Below are 22,617 nucleotides of genomic sequence, written 5' to 3'. Positions count from 1 at the left end.
TTCTGGTTTTCCATTTTTCTTTTCCAACTCATTCTCAATATTCCATGATTCCTAGATGCCACTGGGCATGCTCAGTCCTCACTGGGCTATTTCTTGGGGGCTTTTGTTTTTTAATGCTTTGTACATTTATATACCTTAGGGCTCACTTGAGCACGTGGCTACCCTCCCCCCTTTCATTTCTCAATGGCCATATTTTAGCTCCAGTCTTGTAGGCACTGAGCTACCTGAGTCTGCTATTAGAGAACAAGTGGGGCCTGCAACAAAATATTGCAGTGTGGTACACTCCTGTTGAGGGCTCCAGCCATCCATGTCCTCTTCCAAGATATTACACTCCATTTCCCCTTTATCCCCACCTGGTTTTCTGGGTGTGTGTGTATGTCCCCCCCCCCCATAAGAACAGCCCCGCTGCACCAGACCAAATGCCTATTTAGTTTAGCATCCTGTTTTCCATAGTAGCCAACCAGATGCCTACGGGAAGCCCACAAGCAGAACATGAGGACAATAGCGCCCTCCCACTTATGTTCCCCAGCAACTGGTATGCGGAGGCATACTGCTTCTGATCCTGGAGGTATTATATAGCCCTCAGGACTGGTAACCATTGATAAACTTATTCTCCATGAAGTTGTCCAATCCCCTTTTGAAGCCATCTGAGTTGGTGGCCATCACATTTCATGGCAGTGAATTCCATAGTTTAACTATGCCCCATGTTATCAAGTACTTCCTTTTGTACGCCTTGAATTTCTCATCATTCAGCTTCATTGGACAACCACTGGTTCTAGTGTTATGAGGGAGAAAAACCTTTCTATCCACTTTTCCCAAAAGATATTCAGCATACCACAGCATGTTCAGTCTTCATTGGGTTGACTGGGTGTTTTTACCCCACTTAGGTTTTTTTGTTTTTAATTCTAAAGGTGTTTTTGTACTTTCACAAACATTGAGGTTCCTGCAAGCCAGCTGATAGCTTCCTTTTAGGTTTTTTTGTTTTTAATTCTAAAGGTGTTTTTGTACTTTCACAAACATTGAGGTTCCTGGAAGCCAGCTGATAGCTTCCTTTTAGAGACTGGGTAGTGCTGTTTTGGCTATTTAAGGATCACCATTCATCCCTGGACTTTTGCTCCTACCATAACATTGTCCCCGAAGTATCAGTGGTGGTTTACTTTCCCCAGAAGTATGAGTGACAACCATCCATTTATATGGGATAAAGGGATGCATTTGAAGACACTACTAGGGTGGTGCTGACCCTAGCTCCCTGCTGACCCCAGCCATTGAGAAATCAACCTGTGCTATCTTCATAGCCCTGCCTCTTCATCTGCACAGTCTCATCCTGAGTTCTTTTCATGCTCACAGAAGTGTGCTGGAAGGTGGGGAACTTTAGCTTCTTTTAATTATTGCAGCAGCAGCAGCAGCATGTACACACACCATGCATTAGACACATCATATTTGGGAAATTCCTCCTGGTTCAGATAGCGGTATGTACCACGAACTCTGTAAATTTCAGTTTTCTGCATTCAGTCTGAATCAGTAGTGTAAGTAAATGTCAAGTTGTCAAAATTTGTTATCTGCAAAGCATTCTGAAGCCACTTCATTCAAGATCAAATGGGATGGAATTTGAATTGCAGATGCAAAAGCAATGTATTTTTATTTAAGAAACCCATCTGAAAAATAATAAATTTCTATTAATGCATCTGCTGCAGTTCATTTTTCTACTCTGTGGTATTTAAAAAACACACCTCTTCATATCCATGTCCGATAAATAACCCAAGCCCAAACACAAGTAGTAATTGCTTCAAAGCTTCTTTATTTATACTTGGGCTTTTTAGTATTGCACATCTTGTGCAGTAACCTCTCCTTGAAGGCAAGTTCTCGCATCAAATTGAGAATACAATAGATCTAAAACCATCCTTACATCAACAAAATCAAACAGTCACATTCAACAATATCCTTTAGCTAACTTCTGTCTAAACACTTGAAAATGACACTCCATAAATCAATGCTTTTGGCTAATTCTTCTGGTTTATACAATGCTTTAAGTTGCAATCTGTATTCAGGAAGTTTAGAATGCAGTTCTTGATTGTAAAGTGTTTCTGTGCACACGTTACATATCAGGCACACAAACTTATATAAAACTGGTTGAAATACAAAAATATGGTTATCACAAGAATACCAAACAGCACAGAATTAGGACAATAATGTATCATTAATATCAAATTTACGTATGTACATCATCCCCCCAAATGGATTTTTTTCCAAAGTGGTAACTGTAGTGTACATCCAGGAAAAATCCCTTCAAAATTAACATAGTACTAGCCTAACTTCAGTCCTTATAACAATTACGCTTGATGCTCCAAACATCTTTATTATCCACAGACGTTATTATAAATACTTTTCACAAGTTGTATGAATGCTTTATTGCACATTGTACAGCACATATACCAATGTGTGAGACAAAAAGATTCTATCCCTTCATTTGACAAACAGTTTAAAATACCTTGTCCTCTATTCCCCCATGCAAACAACTGCATGTTATGAAGTGTTAACCATTTAAGGGTAATTTTAAAAGTGAGCATGGGGGTGGGGGAAACCCCTCACAGAACAGAAAACATGCCTTGGGCTGTATGGCTATTGTAACTGCTTAATATACTTGTTGACTCCTTAATTGAATCATTTGCTTCCTACTCTTGTAAAGTCATTAAAAGCTGACAATTAAAAAGTCTGATGCAGAACACCAGCTTTTTTCACTGCACATTAAAAAAAAAAAAGCATATGCAGCTGCTGCATATGCAGTCATACATTCCTTCTGCTTTGCAGAATTTAGGGTTTCCTGCCCTATATTCCATTAAAGATCAAATTACATAGTACTTGATGCTGTTTGCAATTAACAAGGTAACTGGTTCAGTCCCAGAATTTTGCCAGACTCTCCAATCTTGGTTTACGATTAACCCTTTGGACTGAGCTTTGCCACAGAATAGGAGCAGAAGGAAACAGGCAGAACAAACCTCATCAAGCCTTTCTGGCAATCTATATAGCCTGAGGTGCAGGATTCTAATCAAACAAATATGGAGAACGGATCAGAAAAGCATTTGGATTTACAATATGCAGCACTAAAAAGTGAGGAATAAACAAAGAAATTACAAGTGTGACGAAAAATTTGCCTGTTTATAATATGCTGTCAGCAGACAAAGCCTGTATATATCAGTCAAAAGTCATCACACAAAACCCAAAAGTGTGTATGTCGATAAGTTAGTTGCATCTTTTAGAAAGGAATTCCCAAAGCTATTGGCCACTGGCAAAAGGCCCCTCCCATTCCCACAAAATCCCCGACGGATAAAATTGCACCATTACAAAGAAATGTGTCTGTGTAAGGTAAGAGTGTGTGTATATATAATTAAGGTACAGCAACTTCGAGAAGTCTGTTGTTTTTTCGCTTGCAAGTGGGAACATTGCCGTTTTTCTGGTTGCCTCGGACAAACTTCACACATACTTTGTCTTGCCTGAACTGAACGAGGAACCTAGGAGATGCAAAAACACAAGTTTTAATTACGGATTACACCAATAACATTTAGCTGCAATCATGGGGGGAAAGTGAGTGGCATGAAAACTTCTCAAATCCTCTTTATATTAGTAATAATATAGACTTAACACAACTGAATTCTTATTTAATAGTTTTCTATCTGTATACTTTCTTGTTTTCTAGTTATCTTCCATAGTTCCAAGTCTGTGGAACATACCAAAATTTGCTTATATCACGGCTGGCCCTACCACCAGACAGTTAGTCAGACAGAAGGTTTTGGGGACTATTAAAGGGCTTCAAATCTCAAATGATTTAGATTTTTAAAAATTAAAGAATTACTCCTGGTGGCAGGGGGAGGAATGTTCAGATTTTTTAACTTGGCCATCAACATGTTTGGGGCTGGTTCTATCTTATGTAGTTTGTGCTCAATACCAAGTAGCAAGTTTTTGTTGTTCTTCTTTAGTAAAAAGGCCAAAATGCAACTATTAGGGCTGTTGCCTGAATGCTCCCGATCTCGCCTGATCTCGGAAGCTAAGCAGGGTCAGCCCTGGTTAGAACTTGGATGGGACACCGCCTGGGAATCAGGCTTCCTGAACTGAGCAGGGGGTTGGACTCGATGGTCTTGTAGGCCCCTTCCAACCCTATGATTCTACCCCATTAAAGAAATCTTAGTTGATTAGTCACTGAATTTTAATCACATACATCTGCATATTTATGCAAACAAGTCTACAATCATTTTGGGGAAAAAACATCCTTCCTGTTTGTTTTAGACGGTGGATGTACAAGTTTCCACATGCACCATTTTAGGAGGGTCACTGCCTCCCATCTCAGAATGAGGGGCAATGCCTATTCTAAGATGGTGCCTGCTCGCTGCCGTTTTCATATGTACTGACATTAAATATACATTAACTTGTTTTTAAAAATGAGTTTTCTGATCAGAGATGCCTTTTTAGTCAATAGTTTGCATTTTCCCATCTCTGGAGTAAGCCCCACTGATCATGCATAGTAAACATGCAGAAGACTGGGCTGAAAAAGCTGTGGTCCTAGCAACAAGCATGGAAAGCTAGACAGTTGAGGTGCAGAGGTGTGTTGGGACTCAACAGGGCAGTCATAAACCTTCCTGTTCTGCTGACTGTTCTCTGCCCTTTCTTCAGCATCCCTTTGTAAAGGAAATTATGCTGCTATGTAAGAGACAGAGGTAGGGAGGAGCACAATTCCTTCTGGCCCCTTTTATGCCATGCTATGGTCTTTGGACCCATCCAAGCAGCAGATTTCTGCCAGAGAGAGAGGGAGGGAGGGAGGGAGGGAGGGAGGGAGGGAGGGAGGGAGGGCAGGGGATAGGGCCTTCATGATGAGTGAAACGGATCCAGGTGCCCCAGGATCCATCCCTACATTGCACCTGCATCAGTGATATTAGCAAAATGAACTAATCTGGAAGGGCAAAAGGTTGCTATCTTAGTCTTTAACAGTTAAGTGTAATAGCAAAGGAGTATGTTGCCCAAAGCTAAGGATGATAAATGCCCTAAGTCCCTGGGTTCCCACTTCAGCTAGGACTTGGGGCACGTTCACACCGCTGAGCACTTGCAGCCAAAGGAAGAGCAACTAGCCTCTGGCAAATCACCCAGCCCCATGCATCTGCTACCATACATGGGATTCAAAATGTGAGAAGGGCTGTGGTGGATTCGACTAAAGGCCTATCTAGTCCAGCATTCTGTCTCCCACAGTGACCAACTAGATGCCTCAAGGAAGCTTACAGGCAGGACCTGAAGATAATACCCGCCCCCCCTTTACTGTATGTCTCCCAGCAACGGGTATCAAGAAGTATAGTGCCTCTGATACTGGCGGTAATATATAGCCATCATGACTTGTAGCCATTGATAGCCTTATCCTCCATGAATTTGTCTAAGCCCCCTTTAATGCTATTGGCCATCCACCACATCTTGTGGCAGTTAATTCCATAAGATTAATGATGCACTGAGTGAAAGAGCCCTTTATTTTGTCTGTTCTGAATGCACGACAATTTCATTTGATGACCCCAAATTCAATTGTTATATGAAAGGGAGCAACCCCCCCCCCCTTTGCTTTTGGCATCTCGTTGCAAGGGCTCAAAAAGCAACATTTGCTCTAGTATGCCAAAAGCTGAATTGCTTGTGTGTGGTGGCAGCCACACATGACTGACATTACAGTAATCCTTTGCACATGCATGTCTCTGTGCTTATGGGGAGCTCACATAGGGAAAGGAGAAAAGTGATGAAAACCCCAGTGGATGCAGTTATTGTGTTGCCCTATAGCACTTCGCATGCTTCTACAAAAACAAAAAATCAGGCATTGGAATAAATCCAGATGTCAAACTCGGACTTTATTTTCATGATTGGATCAACATGGTGTGCAGGAAATTCTGCCACTGGCTGAATAATCAGAAAACGTGTTTCAGCAGTTTTTAAGCTCCCAACACATTTCGTTCAAAGATACTTTCCCCATTTGATGCACAGAAATACATGTAAAAAACCCGAATCATCAATAGTCTATTTTTAATGATCAGCTACTTCGACTTCGTTCGATCCTCTCTTCCAAGTGTGCACTTTTTTTTATCTGGTGGCTGAAACATTCTTCTCAGTGGCATCATGATAAATGGAACTAAATTTTAGCTTTTGGGGGTGAAAATAGGTACACATTCCACCAATCCTGTCTGGTAGGTCATAGGAAGAAGAAAGATAGGAGAGAACTCATTCATCCTCCTTCTGCATTATTTAGAACAGCCTCTCCCAACCTGGTGCCCTCCATATATTTTGGATATCAACTCCCATCAGCTCCAGCCAGCATAGTCAATGGTCAGGAATGCTGGGTGATATAGTCTAAAACATTTGGAGAGCACCAGGTTGGGGAAGGCTGAAACAGAAGAAAGCAAGGCTCTAATTGCTCACTGCCCATTAACTGTTCTGACAGATTCATGAAACAATTGCTAGCTAATGTGTCCCGTGATGGGGCAATTTAATCTTCTAAAGAAAAACTGCTAACAATTCTCATCAACAGGAAGAAAGAGTTGTTTAGGGACAGGGCTAGTAGGGTCTAGTAGCCCCTATTTCCCACAAATTGTTCACTTTTCCTACTGGGTATACATTAATCCAGTCCTATGCATGAACTGCTCCCCTTGACACATACTCCAACTCAGAATAAACCCCTTCTCTGACCTTCAATGGATTCTGCAATTGGAGTTTCTGCTTGTGTCTAGTCACATGTCTGTCCACCCCCAAACAGAACTGTCCAGTACTTGGATTCACCTACTGCTCCCACCTCTGACTTTTCCAAGGCCTGCCCTCCCTACTTCCTCCCTGTTTCCAATCCTCCACTTCTGCAGCAACGCCATCAGGCAGTCCACCCCCAACTGCAGCTTGAATACTGCACAATTATCTGCTCTACATACCAGATGCCGTCCTGACACAGGCGATTACAGAACGTAATTAGGGATGTATGAAAATTTCATTTTTGCTCGCAAGACATGTGAACATCCCTGTTCACAGCTCCGAATGAGAGCGCAAGCACAGGTCCATCGAAAATGTTGATAAATGGCCAAACATGTGCTTGCGTTTGATTTGCACAAATGTCGTAAATGTACACAAATTTCATAATTAGCGCAAATTTCACCCATAGACTGAGTGAGCCCACAAATCAAATAGGGGAAACATGCGCAAACTCCACATTCAATTGCTGCTTGATTTGTGCAGTTTCCCCCACTTCTGTAGAGTGACCAGTGACTGAGAATGGGACTCAGGCATGAGATGAGCAGCGAGCTCATGTTTGGAGAATCCTGGCGATCTCGAACATTGCTCGTTCACCCCTCCCTAGACATGATCCAGCCAAAGTTAATAACTTTTTAAACCCCTTTTATTGCAATGGGCAGGTTAAGCATGTGCCCAACTCTCTCCCACTGGCCCTTAGGAGGCTTAACTCTGGATGGATGGTGTCCTAGATTTGGAAGTGCATGCTAATCTAATGTAGTTGCACTTGGGTAATGTTCTTTAGGGCGCACAGTTCAGTTACAATTTCAGGGTTTTATCAGCCATGGAGGAAATGTTAAACCTGTTTTTTTTTTAAAGAGCATCCAAAAATTCAGAAGTCTAAGAATCATATTGCTTACTAGGTAAAATCTTTCAACTGACCACAACACAGCTGGGCAATGGTAGCTACATATCTGACCTATAATAATTTAGGGCTTATCTGAATCCATTTAGTGTCTAAACGCCCCCATTTTCATATTATTTTCACAGCGATCACTTGGATTATGTCCAGTTCATTTCCTATCCAGCCTGCTTCAAGTTTTATAGCTGCTTTTTAAGTCAGTTCCCATCTTTCGTTGGCTCTATGGTTCTTGATGTTGTCCATTTCCTAGTGGGTGGGCAAAATTCCCAGTTGCTTGCAAATCATTCATGTAAGCATTCCTTATTATTGCCCTCCTGCCAATCATTTCATATAGCAGCACCGGAAAAAATCAAGATACTATCACAGCACCATTTAGCTCTGACAAGTCCCACTGCTAACGAAGTGGGAAAACACGCCACCTTGTAGAAGAGGCAGCCTCTCTCTTCAGCATTTTAAACCCTAAGTGAGGCTTCCAACAGACACTTAAACACACTTCAGAAGGAGTTTGCCTTAAACCAGAAGTCACAAATCAAACTAACTGCAGAGCTCTTGGGAAGAAGGAGCCTGCACTTTTCAGCGCTTCTACAGAGTACATCTTACCAGTTATTCAATTGGAGTCTCTGACGAGTCATTAACCCAGAGTTCTCAGCAGCAGTGACCCTCCCTTTCCCCAGCACAGCACTCATCAAGTGCATAGAGAGAGTTCCTGGCATTGTGATCCTTTAGAGCACAATGTTTCAGCACCACACCCAGCATTGTTGTTTGTGATGGACAGTATGATTCCCCCCACCCCCCAAGTTAAAACAGCCTGAAAACTGTGGCTAATCAGCAGCAAGATTATACCAGTCCTCTTCCAAATACCAACTATAAAGTAAACTACCTAAAGCTGGAATGGGCAACGTTTATTTATATTTCATCATGCTCCATCTTCTGAAGTGCTCAGAGAAGATTAGCATTGTAATAATGCTAAACATAAGAATGGCAACAAGTTATTTGCCATTGGAAAGAAACCTAAAGCGTTCTTCAGCTGCCAACATTTAATGCCTTTGATAGCAGCCACCACCATCAGCTCTATCTAGGAACGCAAGATCTTGCCTTATACCACTGGTCCGTCTAGCTCAGTATTTTCTGCACTGACTGGCAGTGGCTCTCCAGGGCTTTGGGCAAGAGACTTCCCACGCCTTATCTGGAGACGTCAGGGATTGAACCTGGGGCCTTTTGCATGCAAAGCATGTGCTCTACCACTGAACTACAGCCCTTCTTGGGGGTTGGACTCGAGGGCCTTGTAGGCCCCTTCCAACCCTACTATTCTATGATACTATTCTGTGATTCTTCTTACTCCAGTTTCTGAATTCCATTGCATCCTCAACTTCTACGCAGCTTGTGGGGATGGAGTAGCTGCCTTGACTAAAAGCTGTGTGTGTGTGTGTGTGTGTGTATGCTATGCCTCAAGTTTCTTTTAGATCCTTCTGGCAGAAAATGAAATCTGAGGGTACTTAAGGGCAGACTCAAATGCACACATGCCATCGTTGGACCAAAGGGAGGGTGAGCAACCTCAGATGTCACTCCAACAGCTCACATACCCCGCCCAGTCCTAACACTTTCTCCTTTGCGTAATAGCCCTCTCCCCAAAGCTAAAGTATTCTAGGCTGAAGATCATCATAGTCTAGCATTATTTGTATCAATATGCAACACACCTACAAGGTAATACCACAGCAGCATTATTGAAGTTGCTTCACTCAAGATCAAATTTCCTAAATGAAAGAAAAGTGATCATATGTCTATTTTGCCACATTGACACGTACAAGGGAGGTACCAACTGGCAGTGGATTCCCAAGACTGTGAAATAGATGCATGTACACTTGTCACACGTGATGGTGTGTGTGTGTGTGTGTATATATATATATATATATGGGGTACATGCCATTTCCTACATGCAAATGAACTCTGTGTAGAGAATTTGATTTCTATAAAGCAAAATCAAAGAAGTTAGCAAAGACAGCACCCCCCCCCCCCCCGCCAAAACCCAAGTACATCCAGGTTTAATTTTAGGAAAGCATTTGAAACATATGTCCCATGCCTTTGGATACAAAGGGTATCAACTGTGGCTTAGTAAATTAAGCTGACTTTTTTACTACATGAAAAACCAGTCTCTCCCTCAAAGCACCACCAGCACTGATATTTCACCTAATGCCAAAAATAAGTCATCTAGAAATTCCTAAGTCTACGTTTCTTCCAGACCCTCCTGCAACAAGTAATTCTACAGCAATAAATTAGTGAGAAAGTAATCGAATGTATAAGGGTCTATTTTCCAAGAACACACAGTAAGATTACTAGGAGAATCTGATTTTATCATCTTTTATTGAAGAAAACAGCTCATGCAGTGGAATGAGTTATGTTCCACAAATTATTGCATGCCAATAAAGGTGTCAAGATGAGGCTGGGTTTATGAAAAATGAATTCCTGAAGACTCTGTTTGAAAACATAGATGCGCATCCATGTTCAGATAAGAGAGGGAGATGTAATGCTCCAAATCATGTTCTAATGCAATCAGGTGGGCAACTGACCTACAGGAGCATCTTTTAGATATAGTTAGGGGGTGAAAAGAAAGTCCGATGCTGTAAAGAACAATATTGTTTAGGAACCTGGAATGTAAGATCAATGAATCAAGGTAAGCTGGAGGTGGTCAAACATGAGATGGCAAGATTGAACATCGACATCTTGGGAATAAGCGAACTAAAATGGACAACCATGGGCGAATTTAATTCAGGTGACCATCATATCTACTACTGTGGGCAAGAATCCCTTAGAAGAAATGGAGTAGCACTCCTAGTCAATAAAAGGGTGGGAAAAGCAGTACTGGAGTACAATCTCAAAAACAATAGAATGATCTCAGTACGAATCCAAGGCAAACCATTCAACATCACAGTAATTCAAGTCTATGCCCCAACCACTGAGGCCAAAGAAGCTGAGGTTGATGGGTTCTATGAAGACTTACGACACCTTCTAGAACTAACACCAAAAAAAGATGTCCTCTTCATCATAGGGAATTGGAATGCTGAAGTAGGAAGTCAAGAAATAACTGGGATAACAGGCAAGCATGGCCTTGGTGTACAAAATGAAGCAGGACAAAGGCTAATAGAGTTTTGCCAAGAGAACACGCTGATCATAGCAAACACTCTTTTCCAACAGCACAAGAGGCGACTCTACACATGGACATCACCAGATGGTCAATATCAAAATCAGATGGATTATGTCCTTTGCAGCCAAAGATGGAGAAGCTCTATACAGGCAGTCAAAACAAGACCTGGAGCTGACTGTGGCTCAGATCATGAGCTTCTTATTGCAAAATTTCGGCTTAAATTGAAGAACGTCGGGAAAACCACTAAACCATTCAGGTATGACCGAAATCATATCCCTTATGAATATACAGTGGAGGTGAGGAATAGATTTCAGGGATTAGACCTGATAGACAGAGTGCCTGAGGAACTATGGACGGAGGTCCGTAACATTGTTCAGGAGGCAGCAACTCAATCCATCCCCAAAGAAAGAAATGCAAGAAAGCAAAGTGGCTGTCTGATGAGGCTTTACAAGTAGCTGAGGAAAGAAGGGAAGCGAAAAGCAAGGGAGAAAGGGGAAGATATATCCAAGTGAATGCAGAGTTCCAGAGAACAGCAAGGAGAAACAAGAAGGCCTTCTTAAATGAACAATGCAAAGAAATCGAGGAAAACAATAGAATGGGAAAGACTAGAGAATTCTTCAAGAACATCGGAGATCTCAAGGGAACGTTTTGTGCAAAGACGGGCATGATAAAGGACAAAGAAGGCAGGGACCTAACAGAAGCAGATGAGATTAAGAAGAGGTGGAAAGAATACACAGAAGAACTATACAGGAAAGATCTGAATGTCCCTGATAGCCATGACAGTGCGGTCACTGAACTTGAGCCAGACATCCTAGAGAGTGAAGTCAAGCGGGCCTTAGGAAGCATTCCTAACAACAAAGCTAGCGGAGATGACAGTATTGCAGCTGAGCTATTTAAAATCCTAAAAGATGATGCTGTTAAAGTGCTGCACTCAATATGCCAACAAATTTGGAACACTCAACAGTGGCCACAAGACTGGAAAAGGTCAGTTTACATTCCAATTCCAAAGAAGGGCAATGCCAAAGAGTGTTCAAACTACCGTACAATTGCGCTCATTTCACATGCCAGCAAGGTGATGCTCAAAATCCTACAAGCTAGGCTTCAGCAGTATGTGAACCGAGAACTACTGGAAGTACAAGCTGGGTTTCGAAGAGGCAGAGGAACGAGAGATCAAATCGCCAACATTCGCTGGATCATGGAGAAAGCAAGAGAATTCCAGAAAAACGTCTATTTCTGCTTCATTGACTATGCTAAAGCCTTTGATTGTGTGGATCACAACAAACTCTGGCAAATTCTTAAAGAGATGGGAGTATCAGACCACCTTACCTGTCTCCTGAGAAACCTGTATGAGGGTCAAGAAGCAACAGTAAGAACTGGACATGGAACAACCGATTGGTTCAAAATTGGGAAAGGATACAAGGCTGTATATTGTCGCCCTGCTTATTTAATTTATATGCAGATTACATCATGAGAAATGCCGGGTTGGATGAATCAGAGGTCGGAATTAAGATTGCTGGGAGAATTATCAACAACCTCAGATACGCAGACAATACCACCCTAATGGCAGAAAGCGAAGAGGATCTAAAGAGCCTCTTGTTGAGGGTGAAAGTGGAGTGTGCAAAAGCTGGTTTGAAACTCAATATTAAAAAAACTAAGATCATGGCATCTGGTCCCATCACTTCCTGGCATATAGAAGGGGAAGAAATGGAAGCAGTGACAGATTTTACATTCTTGGGCTCCAAGATCACCGCAGACGGTGACTGTAGCCATGAAATTAAAAGACGCTTGCTCCTTGGGAGGAAAGCTATGACAAAACTAGACAGCATAGTAAGAAGAAGCAGAGACATCACCTTGCCAACAAAGGTCCATATAATCAAAGCTATGGTTTTCCCAGTAGTAATGTATGGCTGTGAGAGATGGACTATAAGGAAGGCTGTGCACAGAAGAATTGATGCCTTTGAACTGTGGTGCTGCAGAAGACTCTTACGAGTCCCCTGGACTGCAAGGAGGTCAAATCAGTCCATCCTAAAGGAAATCAACCCTGACTGCTCAATGGAAGGACAGATACTGAAGCTGAAGCGCAAATATTTTGGCCACCTAATGTGAAGAGAAAACTCACTGGAAAAGACCCTGATGCTGAGAAAGACTGAAGGCAAAAGGAGAAGGGGACGGCAGAGGATGAGATGGCTAGATAGCATCACCAATGCAATGAATATGAACTTGAGCACACTCCGGGAGAGAGTGGAGGACAGGAAGGCCTGGCGTGCTATGGTCCATGGGGTCACAAAGAGGCAGACACGACTTAACGACTCAACAACAAGGGGGTGGTGCTGGATAAGGGAATAAAAAGATATGGGAAGCTCCTCTGGGCCAAGGAGGAGTCCCAATAATGCCTGCTGCACTTGCAGCTTCACTCAGACTAGGTGGGAAAATAGTAGAGCAGGGCTTTCTCTGTGGTGGCACCCACACTCCACCTCCTTACACAGCTTCTGCTGACAATGGAAGACTTAGCTGTTTTCATGTGCTTTCCCAGGTTCTTTATGGTGGTTTGTTTCTAAATAGCTGTTGTGTTTTTGCACTTCACTTTTATTTATTTTTCATATTGGATGTTATTGTTATGTGTTTCAACCATCTGATTTCAAATTATTTGGAATACTTTTAAGAGAAGCTGTTTAAAACAGACAAAGCGAAAACATACTCATCAGATATTTCAATGTTGAGCTTCTGCTTTGTTTGGCTAAGCGTGGTGCGGTAAAGCTTGGTGGCCATTTCAATAAGGTGATCACTGCTGAACAGGAAGTCACCTTTCCCAGCTGCTCCAGATCCCTGGTACAGAAAAAGAAACTAGTAGTTGAGAACAACAAGTCAAGGGAAGCAGGCTGCAGACACACAGACGTATGTATGTACATATATATGTAGAAAATTACCAGAATCCTTCCTGTTTATTCTGTAGAACACAGGCAGGCAACTTGTAGCCCTCCAGATGTTTTGGCCTACAACTCCCATCAGCCCTAGTCAGCACAGCTAATGGTGTGGGATCGTGGGAGTTGTAGGCCAAAGATCTGGAGGGCCACCAGTTGCCTACCCCTGCTGTAGAGGCTGCAATTAAGTTTTAAAAAAATATATATTTTTATTTATTTTATCTTTATAAATGAAATAATACCAAAATTACCAACAACGTGATCAATACTACAATTTCCCAACAATACAATATTCTGATGAGGACACCACAATAACAGAGAGAGAAGGAAGAAGAAAAAAAAAGGAAAAGGGAGGAGAAAAGGCAGTGAAGAAAAAAGAAGAAGATTATTTTCCCTTCCCTCCCCTTTAAAGAATTAAGTTTAAACTCCAATACCCCCCGGCCTCCAATGCCATTCTATTTTAAAAACTATATCTATAACCTTAACAATCTTACAGTTTAATAAACAACCTTACATTTCAATATCATATCATCAATCTTATATCAAAGAAACAGGTCTACAATTCATTCCCAGAAGCCTATATTAATAATAATAATAATAATAATAATAATAATATAGTGTTATATAATAAAACTTAATAAAACCTTCAACAGTAATATATTTTATACTAAATATATTATCTATTTTGAAATAAAAAATATAAAGAAAAGCAAGAAAAAACGAAAGATGAAAGAGAGTAAACGAATATATGTATAATAATTTATCTTCTGAGCTAGTCTTGATCATGTAGACTAAACACAAACAGCTAACAAAGCTTGTTTAAAGATTCTAGTTCATGGGGTTGTAACAGAATTCTCATGCATTTTTACGGTCAGCCATGCCTCCGCCATTTCATGATTTTGAAACTTCTTCATCTGACCTTCAGACACAATAAAAAGCGTAGCAGGATATTTTAAGTAATATTGTAAGTTCACTTGTTTTGCCATATTTTTTGCTTTGATAAATTGCCTTCTTTTATTCGGCATCTCTTTGATGTAGTCTGGAAATGACATAACTTTATCTTGTTTCCAGGAAAGGCTTCCACCCTCTCTTGCCAAACACAGGATATAATTCTTTGTGGAGACTTTTGCAAATTGAACTATGATTGTGTAATCAGTCCCTTTAGCATTTGGCACACGAAATGCCTGCTCAATATCAAGTAAATAATCAGATGGGATAGGGAGTATCTCATGCAAAAGTTTATCCACAAAAATAGGCAATTTTACATCATTAGACAGATTTTTAATCCCAATAATATGTACACTGGATCTCCTCGTGAAGGCCTCCAGTTGAGAAATTCTATCAGAGGTATTTTTAAAACAAATTTGTGTCATCGTTTCATTTCCTGACACTCAGTCTTCTAGCTCATTAATTTTCATCAACATTTTTTGCCATGATTCATTAATTACATCTACAGCTCCTTGCAAGGCGATGATGGAATTTTGGATTAAATCCAACCTTTTGGCTTGCTCTGTAAATTGCGAAGATAAAGTCTTTATCGGAGTAAATAATTCCCCTATATCTTCTGTTCTCTAAACCTTTGACACATGGGGTGTGGGGGGAATTGATGCCAGCTCCTTTCTTCTCCTCGGCGCAGACATGTTTCTCTCAAACAGATCTTACAGGTCCTCAGATGTTCTCAAATATTGTTAACATTTCTTAAATTGTTAACATTTCTTAAATCATCCCTCAGAAGTTGTTGATATTTCTTAAAGCATATACTATTATGGAACACGTCAGTCCTGTTTTCTCTTATGAAATAGGAGTCTCAGTACAGCTTTTTGCAATGGTAGAGCTCTGGGGAGATAATCCTGGAATCCAGCCCCCCTACTATCTTGTGGGGGATACTTTTCTCCAAGATGTTATCCAGAGCTGCCTTGCCCCCCCTTTTAATTCCAGGGGGAGATGAAAAGGTTTTTCAACCTTTTAAAAAGCTGTTTGAGAAAGCTCCCATGGAGAACCCATGGGGAAGCTGCCAGAACGACATCGGTTCCAACTGGAAGTCGCAATTAAGGTATTATCAACACTGGTTTTGAATAATGAACATTTATTTCTATCACAAGATTTTATACTTGCCTCTCTGAGATGCACAGCAAAGAAGCCATCATTCTGGGAGCTCATGGATACTTTAGTGACATCCCCCAGAGGAACCTCTGACTTGATATGGCCCGACTTCTGATCGGCAAGGAGGACAGTATTCTTCGTGAGCAAGAAAATCCTAGCAGTGCACTAAATGAGAGAAATTATTTCTGGAAGCATCCTTTGAGCGTTAACATGTCTTCAAGTTCAGACTTGTGCAGACATTTTCAGTCTAGGCGACTAAAGAGGCAGTCAATGTGGTGCAATGCAGCTGGACCTCTCAGGCGGGATTTTGTGTATGTAAAATGGAAATAAATTGCCTACCAGTTATGAGGAAATAGGACAGCCTATGGACAGTATCCAACGTGGCCGTTGCACACCCCAACTGACCTGTCCCATTCCAGAAATGAGCATTTCTGTTCATTTCCGGTTGCTCCCGGAAGCACCAAATCTGCGTTGCGCAAGCGGTGAGTCTTGCTTGCAGAACAGAATCGGCAGAGGTGCAGCACTCCGTTGGATGCTGCCCTGCAAGTCTGGCTGATGCTCACGTGTGTAAAGATTTCATCACCCACAGGAACAGCTATTCTAAACATAGTAAGGCTACCTAGAATTAATTACACTTAACACAGAAACATAGGATTGTTAAAGGCAACTATTCTTGCTATTCCTTCACGCTGACGAGTCAGTAACAAGTGTATTCAACACAAAGAAAAGGAGCCCTGAAGAATGGGGAAAAAAGTTTCACAACATGCTTTAGTTCAAGTGAATCCTATTACACATGAGGATCTTTCCCTCATTGTGCATAAAATGTCTCTACCTTTCCATTTGCTCTATTGATTTTATTTACTACTTCGGCAATAATAATTTTTTCCTCCACAGCATCTTTCAGTTTCTTGTACTTGGGGTTCTTCGTGATTTCGAGGTAAGCTCCTTGGAAAGGTTGTCCAACGCTTTAGGGAGACAAAGGACATAAAAAGATGAGTGAAGTTCATGAAGGTTTTTAAAAAGGCTGCCCTGACATACCTCTAATCAGGCTTGCAAACAGCCACTTGCCTGATTGATTGTCTGAGGCATGTAAGCATTAGAGAAGTTGGAGAAGTTTTCCTGAGCCAGGAGAGCCAAGAAAAGAACTTCAGAGGCTCATTCAAGTCCATCTCAAAGGAGATATGCTTTACAATCGCCAGGATTCTTCTTCTTCCAATTGGATTAAAATCTGAGCAGGAGAATAATTTCCAGCTGCCCTGGCCTCTCAATTTCCCCCTACTGAACGCAATCCAATAGGGATAAAATTAAGACCCTGCAGGGGCAAAATCCAAAATGGCTGGGGAGAGGGAGGCCAGCCACCTGATGTGCCCCATCCCCAATTTTTGGCCCCAGAGCATTCCCCCCCCCCCGCACCCATGCAAAGTAATGAAGCAGCCGCCTTATATTAGTTTGTACAGAGGTGAGTAAAAAGAGGTTCCTACTTCTTCTAAGATAGCAGAGGCAATTTTTCTGATCAATTTTTCATTGATTTGGAAAAATCATCCAAGTTCTCCCAAGTACGGAAGATTTTTTATATTGGCAGAGAGTTTGTTCTGTCCCCTGACCCCCTTTTTCAGAAGGTAAATATACCACAACCGATTTACTTAAGTATATGTGTGGGCAGCTGAGCTAGTAAACATTTTAAAAGTTTATTTGCAGGGTAGTAACTTTTGTGGATTTATTTGCAAAGCTGCTTTAGATTAGCCTGAAAGAAAAAAACACACAGGCTAATTCTTGAACTGTGAATGCAATAAGAGCTTCCCTGCTGTCAGCTACAGGAAGGCAAAAATACATTCTACTTTGCACTTCCTTAGCAGGCAGCCCAGTTTCTGTGGCTTCAGTGTGATGAACACATGGCCCTTTAGTCCTGCAATCCAAGGGTCCTGGCCACCAGCGCTACCACCACATTTCAGTGAACTCTCAGCTGCCACCACGTTCGTCTCAGCTAGAAAAGAGACTAAATTTCTAACCACTCAAGGTTTCACAACTCTTTTTTGTCATTTTTATTGCATTAGATACATTTGCCTACCTACAAAGGGGGTAAAAGAAAGAATGTAGACAGTGTTACAGCCCCTTAAGCAATTTGAACTCTGAATTCCCTGTCTGGAACAAGTCGTGCTGGTGTGGATTCATCTGAACGTATGGAGACAGGCTTCTACCTGTCTGAGAAACTGATAAGATACAACTAGCAGGCCCTGTAACCAAAGTTAGGTACTTTAATACTAAAATGGAAGAGACCTGAGAAGAGAGAGACTGAGCAAGATGAGGGAAGGGGGAGTATCTGAATAAGAATCTTGCTTTTTAAAAACTGTTAGAGGCTTGTGAGATTTGGTGCTTGATAGAAAATCACCATGCTGCACAATTGGTTTCTATATGCACCTTATCAAGTTGCCATATTGTTCTTTTATCTCAAAACAGATGTTGCTCTACTTTCCACGGAACAGCCTTGATGTAGTCTACCCTCTAGTAATTGGAATGCGGCCGAAATGTTCCAAAGGCAATTGTTTTGTATTTTGTTTTGTGCTGCTGCTGCTGCAGCACAAAAAAAAAAGAAAGAAAAAAGAAAGACCTTACTGTCACCTTTTCCTTCTTCCTCTCTACTGCTAAAGGAGGGTGAGAGTAAGTGAGCAAAAGGGGAGCACAGCTGAGAGGGAGCTCTCCATAGGCAGCTATAGCAACTGTTAGAAACAGACCATGCAGTCACCCAGAGGCTTCTAATCACATGGAAGCCCATTCATAGGCTTCCTACGTGAGCTGGCTATTAGATCTCAGTGATGGGGGCTCCTTGCCTCTAGACCAAAACCAACCCTTTCTCATCGGGCCTACTGCAAGTTCCAGTGGGCTTCCAAATTTCAGTGAAACTAGTTCATTCCACACTGGTTTGGATAGATCCTGATCCAACTCCAGTCGGTGAATTTTCTACTGGAATCTAAGCAAAGTCTAGTTCAAACAGATCTCAAAAAAGATAGTAGCCATGTGAAGCAGCAAAGATCACAGACCTGCTCCAAATGCTAAATTGGCCTTGTTTCCCTGCGAATTCACCTCAATAACACCCAAGCACTTTCCAACTCAACAATTACAATGGAGAAATTTCTGCAACTAGGCAGGAGGGGGGAAAGGACCCCCCCCCCACACACACACACCGTGCTTTCAGTGCTGCTTTTGACCACCTAAGAATTTTTTAAAAGCAGGGTTTTCCTCTGGTTCATTCAACTGTGCCTGCTGAAGGGGGAGATGTGCTTTCCATACAAGCAAAAAAAGGGACATGTATGGCAACATGCATGATGGAGATATATCTGCCAACTTACATTACTGTCTCCTCCAGAGTCCCCTGCTCTCTCTTTTAAAAAGCAAATTGATTTTTTTAAAATGAAATTAACATTTTGTAATTGTTGTAAGAGTAGGACAATATATTCAGGTCAAGTCTCAGTTGGATGGAACTGTCAATGTAAAATCGTTAAGAGCAGACCTGCTTGGTCATCACCACTTCAGACCCAATCGATGTATGACCCAGTTTGTATGACCACCGTGGCTTAAAAAAGCCATGGCCAGTTTAACCCTAGGTTTTTTGTTTTTTAATCCTTTCCCTAGAATAATGTTTGTGTGAATTGCTGACTGACACTAGGCAGGACTGTGCAAATGTAAGTAACATCCATTTTTCACCTACATAGTACCTACATTTAACAGTCTTGTATGTGGGCTTTTCAGCATGCTTAACCAAGCTAAATTTCAATTTTCCAGATATAAAACCATGGAAGAAATAGTTTATTAAGCCAACAATCCATGTAATATAAATTCTCAAGGCAGGGCATTGAGGATATGCAAACTGGTGGAGGTCTAGAACTCACAGCATCTGCTAGTAAAGATAAATAGGATTTTCTAGCAAATTTCTCCCCACTCTAAAAAATAAGGGCATTTTATCTTGCAGACTCAGCAAAGGCATCAGAATGGCTCATTACCTGGCTGGATATAAAGCTTTCTTGTCCTTGAAAAGTTCGCTAGCTTCCAGTTTTTCTTCATAAACAAGCTTCTTTTGGTCTGTGAACTGGTCTCTGTACTTTTTACACTACAAAAATGCATTACAGATGAATCACAAAACCGTTCTTTGAAACTGGCATCAGAAGAGGAACTGTCATGGCTTGCTATCCCCTAAGTGATCAAGGTACACATTCTAATGCATTCATTTCTGGCTTGAATCAGTCACATCCCACATGCAATTATAAACAAAGAAATCACCATCAGCAGAAGTATCTCATTTTCTACCAACTCTACCTGTTTCTCTCTGAACATATGTTTATCCCAAAACAGGATGGGTATCATGATGTTAAAAAAATATTCTTCCACCTCACTACCTTCTGCTTTTCTGCTAAAAATTCATTGGGTATACAGATATGCTGACAATTATCTTTATGATACGCTGACAATTATCTTTATTATCTGTATCTCATTTGCTGTTTCAAAACTAATTACTAACATACACCCCAGTATATATGGTTTAAGTACATTCCAAAGACTGAGAAAAGTGTACCTTAACTGGAAAGTATGGGAATTACCCAGAGAGTTGGTTAAAGCTTGATTACTTCTCATTTTGATTCAACCACTGTCAATAATGAAACTGAACAGGATGTAAATTTCCCAGCAACAGAAATTCTAACTTCAACCCATTTCTCTGGAGTACCAGATAATGTGTGCACACTTCCCAGACTGGACTTTGCTTGTGTCCTTAAGTCAACTGAACTTTTAAGGTAAATAGAATTTAATGGCTTGACTCACAAATATACACAGACTGGTAAGACAGATAAAGGTACCGCCTTTTCACAGGGGAAAATAATGTTAACACTGCTTCCAACAGACAGAACCCAAGAGCATTTCACATTCTTCCGATTAAGGCAGTTTAAAACAATATATTCTTCACAGCCACTGAAATACATATATTTTTGCTAAAACACTTTAAATAAATAACAAATAATATTAACACCACAGGATGCTTTGCTACCCAGTCTCTTTATTATTGACCTTTATTGCATTTTATTTGTTGAGATATTCTGCTGCTTTACGCTTATATTTTTTATCTGTTTGTTTTACAGTGGTATTTTATTGTTGGTTTTAGGTTTAAGTTTTTTTTTTTAAATTCTGTAAGCTGCTTTGAAGGCTTGCGGCTAGAAAAACAGCCTATAAATAAAAATATCGAAAAATAAAAATAAACTAAGATTAACTCTTGCATTATATTGTTACCCTCCACAAGTGGAATATCCTCTTCAGTTCCTTATGAGTGGAATCCAAGAAGAGATAAGGCCTTGCTGGCCAGTTTTTATCTACTGGTGATAAAGAAGGCATCTTATTTTTCATTTCCAAAAAATACTTTTGCACCTATGATAACAAAAATTGAGAAAAGCATTTTAGATCATCTTTAACACTGAATTTTTCAAGTAGGCGTCATATGACCATATTCCCTACTCACAACAACTAGGTGCACATAATCTCAAAGCTAGGAAACTTCTGGCAGTAACTGTCATGACATCATCAGGGATTTTACTAAACCAATGGAAGTGTTTGCACACACTGGGCCAGTTTGCATGATCACTTGGTGGTTAATACGCCACAGTGGCTTGGTAACCACTCTGCATATGCCAGGCACATGCCAGCACAATTTACGTAATTACCCTCGCTGGGTGCAGCTTATTGTGATGGCCAAACAAACCACCCCAGAAGCCTAAAACAGCCTGTGGGTTCTGGGTGGTTTGTTAACCACCCCAATTATCCCCCCTTGTCAGGTTCAGGCAACACAACTAGCCGCACCCAGCAAGAATAATTATGTAAACTGGCTGGCACACGACCAGCACGCACACAGGGTGGTTAACAAGCAACTGTGACTTATTAATTACCCTGTGATCATGTCAACCAGGTCAGTGATAAGACAGAAAGCCAATGATAAGCCAGGCTTAATAAGGCACAATGTGCCTTATTCACTCCTGCTCCACTCTTCCTTTTGTGTGAGTGGGTAAACAAACCAGGAAGGGGATAGCTTCACGTGATATTAAAATTTGGGATTATGGCTGAGTGTACTGAAACAAGCTAGGATGCTTAAGATAACAATAAACCCTGATTTAAAGCTGGCTTACAATCCAGCTTTAACCATAATCCTGGGTTTGGATGCCATGCAAAGCTAACCCCTTCATGTGAAGGGGGAAGAGTGAACAGGCTGCAAGAAGCAGCTCACAGCTCATTCATGCTGTCAATTATTAAGCCAGGATTCCTGGCTTATTGTTACATGTGAACACAACCGTTGACCTGGTTCACACGTAACAACAGCTCATGGTTTAATTAACCCATGGATTGTTGCCCTACTCAGAGTTAACCCATGATTTGGCTGCCAGATGATTGAGCAAGTCACTGGTTGTTTGGTCAAATCCTGGGTTAGTTGGTTCTTGCCCCCTTTGCCCACTCCCTCCTTGTATCCCAAACAGCTGTACAAAACTGTAGTACTGGCATGTAGAGCGGATAGGTGTTTTTTTTTTTTAACCACTTTTGCCTACCACCTCTGTAGCCTGGTGAAACAACCCATAAACAACTCACAGTTCTGGGTTCACACATTACAACAACCCACGGTTTAAACAACCTAGAGTTTAACCCGACAACAAACCATGGGTTCTCTTTGTGGGTCATTCATGGTTAACCCATAGTTCCAGGTTCGCATGTAATGACAACCCACAATTCAACAACCAATAGTATGGGTTGCCATTATGTGTAAACCAGGTCAT

General features: G+C 41.2%; 1 protein-coding gene across 4 annotated transcripts in view; it reads right to left on the bottom strand.

Annotated features, from left to right (window-relative positions):
* Positions 1–1,776: 1,776 nt before the first annotated feature.
* The window catches only part of MYO1B (myosin IB), a 174,891-nt gene continuing 154,050 nt past the window's right edge, over positions 1,777–22,617 (bottom strand). For all 4 annotated transcript variants that reach the window (XM_084816345.1, XM_084816331.1, XM_084816338.1 and 1 more), the window contains 6 exons: positions 21,092–21,226; positions 19,816–19,922; positions 16,650–16,782; positions 15,830–15,982; positions 13,492–13,619; positions 1,777–3,509 (listed from right to left, as the gene is read on the bottom strand). In XM_084816345.1, coding sequence (XP_084672471.1) covers positions 3,386–3,509; positions 13,492–13,619; positions 15,830–15,982; positions 16,650–16,782; positions 19,816–19,922; positions 21,092–21,226 — 780 coding nt within the window. In that variant the 3' untranslated portion in view covers positions 1,777–3,385. The remainder of the gene's footprint in view (positions 3,510–13,491; positions 13,620–15,829; positions 15,983–16,649; positions 16,783–19,815; positions 19,923–21,091; positions 21,227–22,617) is intronic.

The sequence above is a fragment of the Heloderma suspectum genome, chromosome 1, assembly GCF_057233095.1.
Source record: "Heloderma suspectum isolate Gila_16-S chromosome 1, 16-S_ref, whole genome shotgun sequence".
In the NCBI taxonomy this organism is placed as follows: Eukaryota; Metazoa; Chordata; class Lepidosauria; order Squamata; family Helodermatidae; genus Heloderma; species Heloderma suspectum.
The sequence above is the reverse complement of the archived record's forward strand: the minus strand, read 5'-3'. Positions and strand labels throughout refer to the sequence as shown.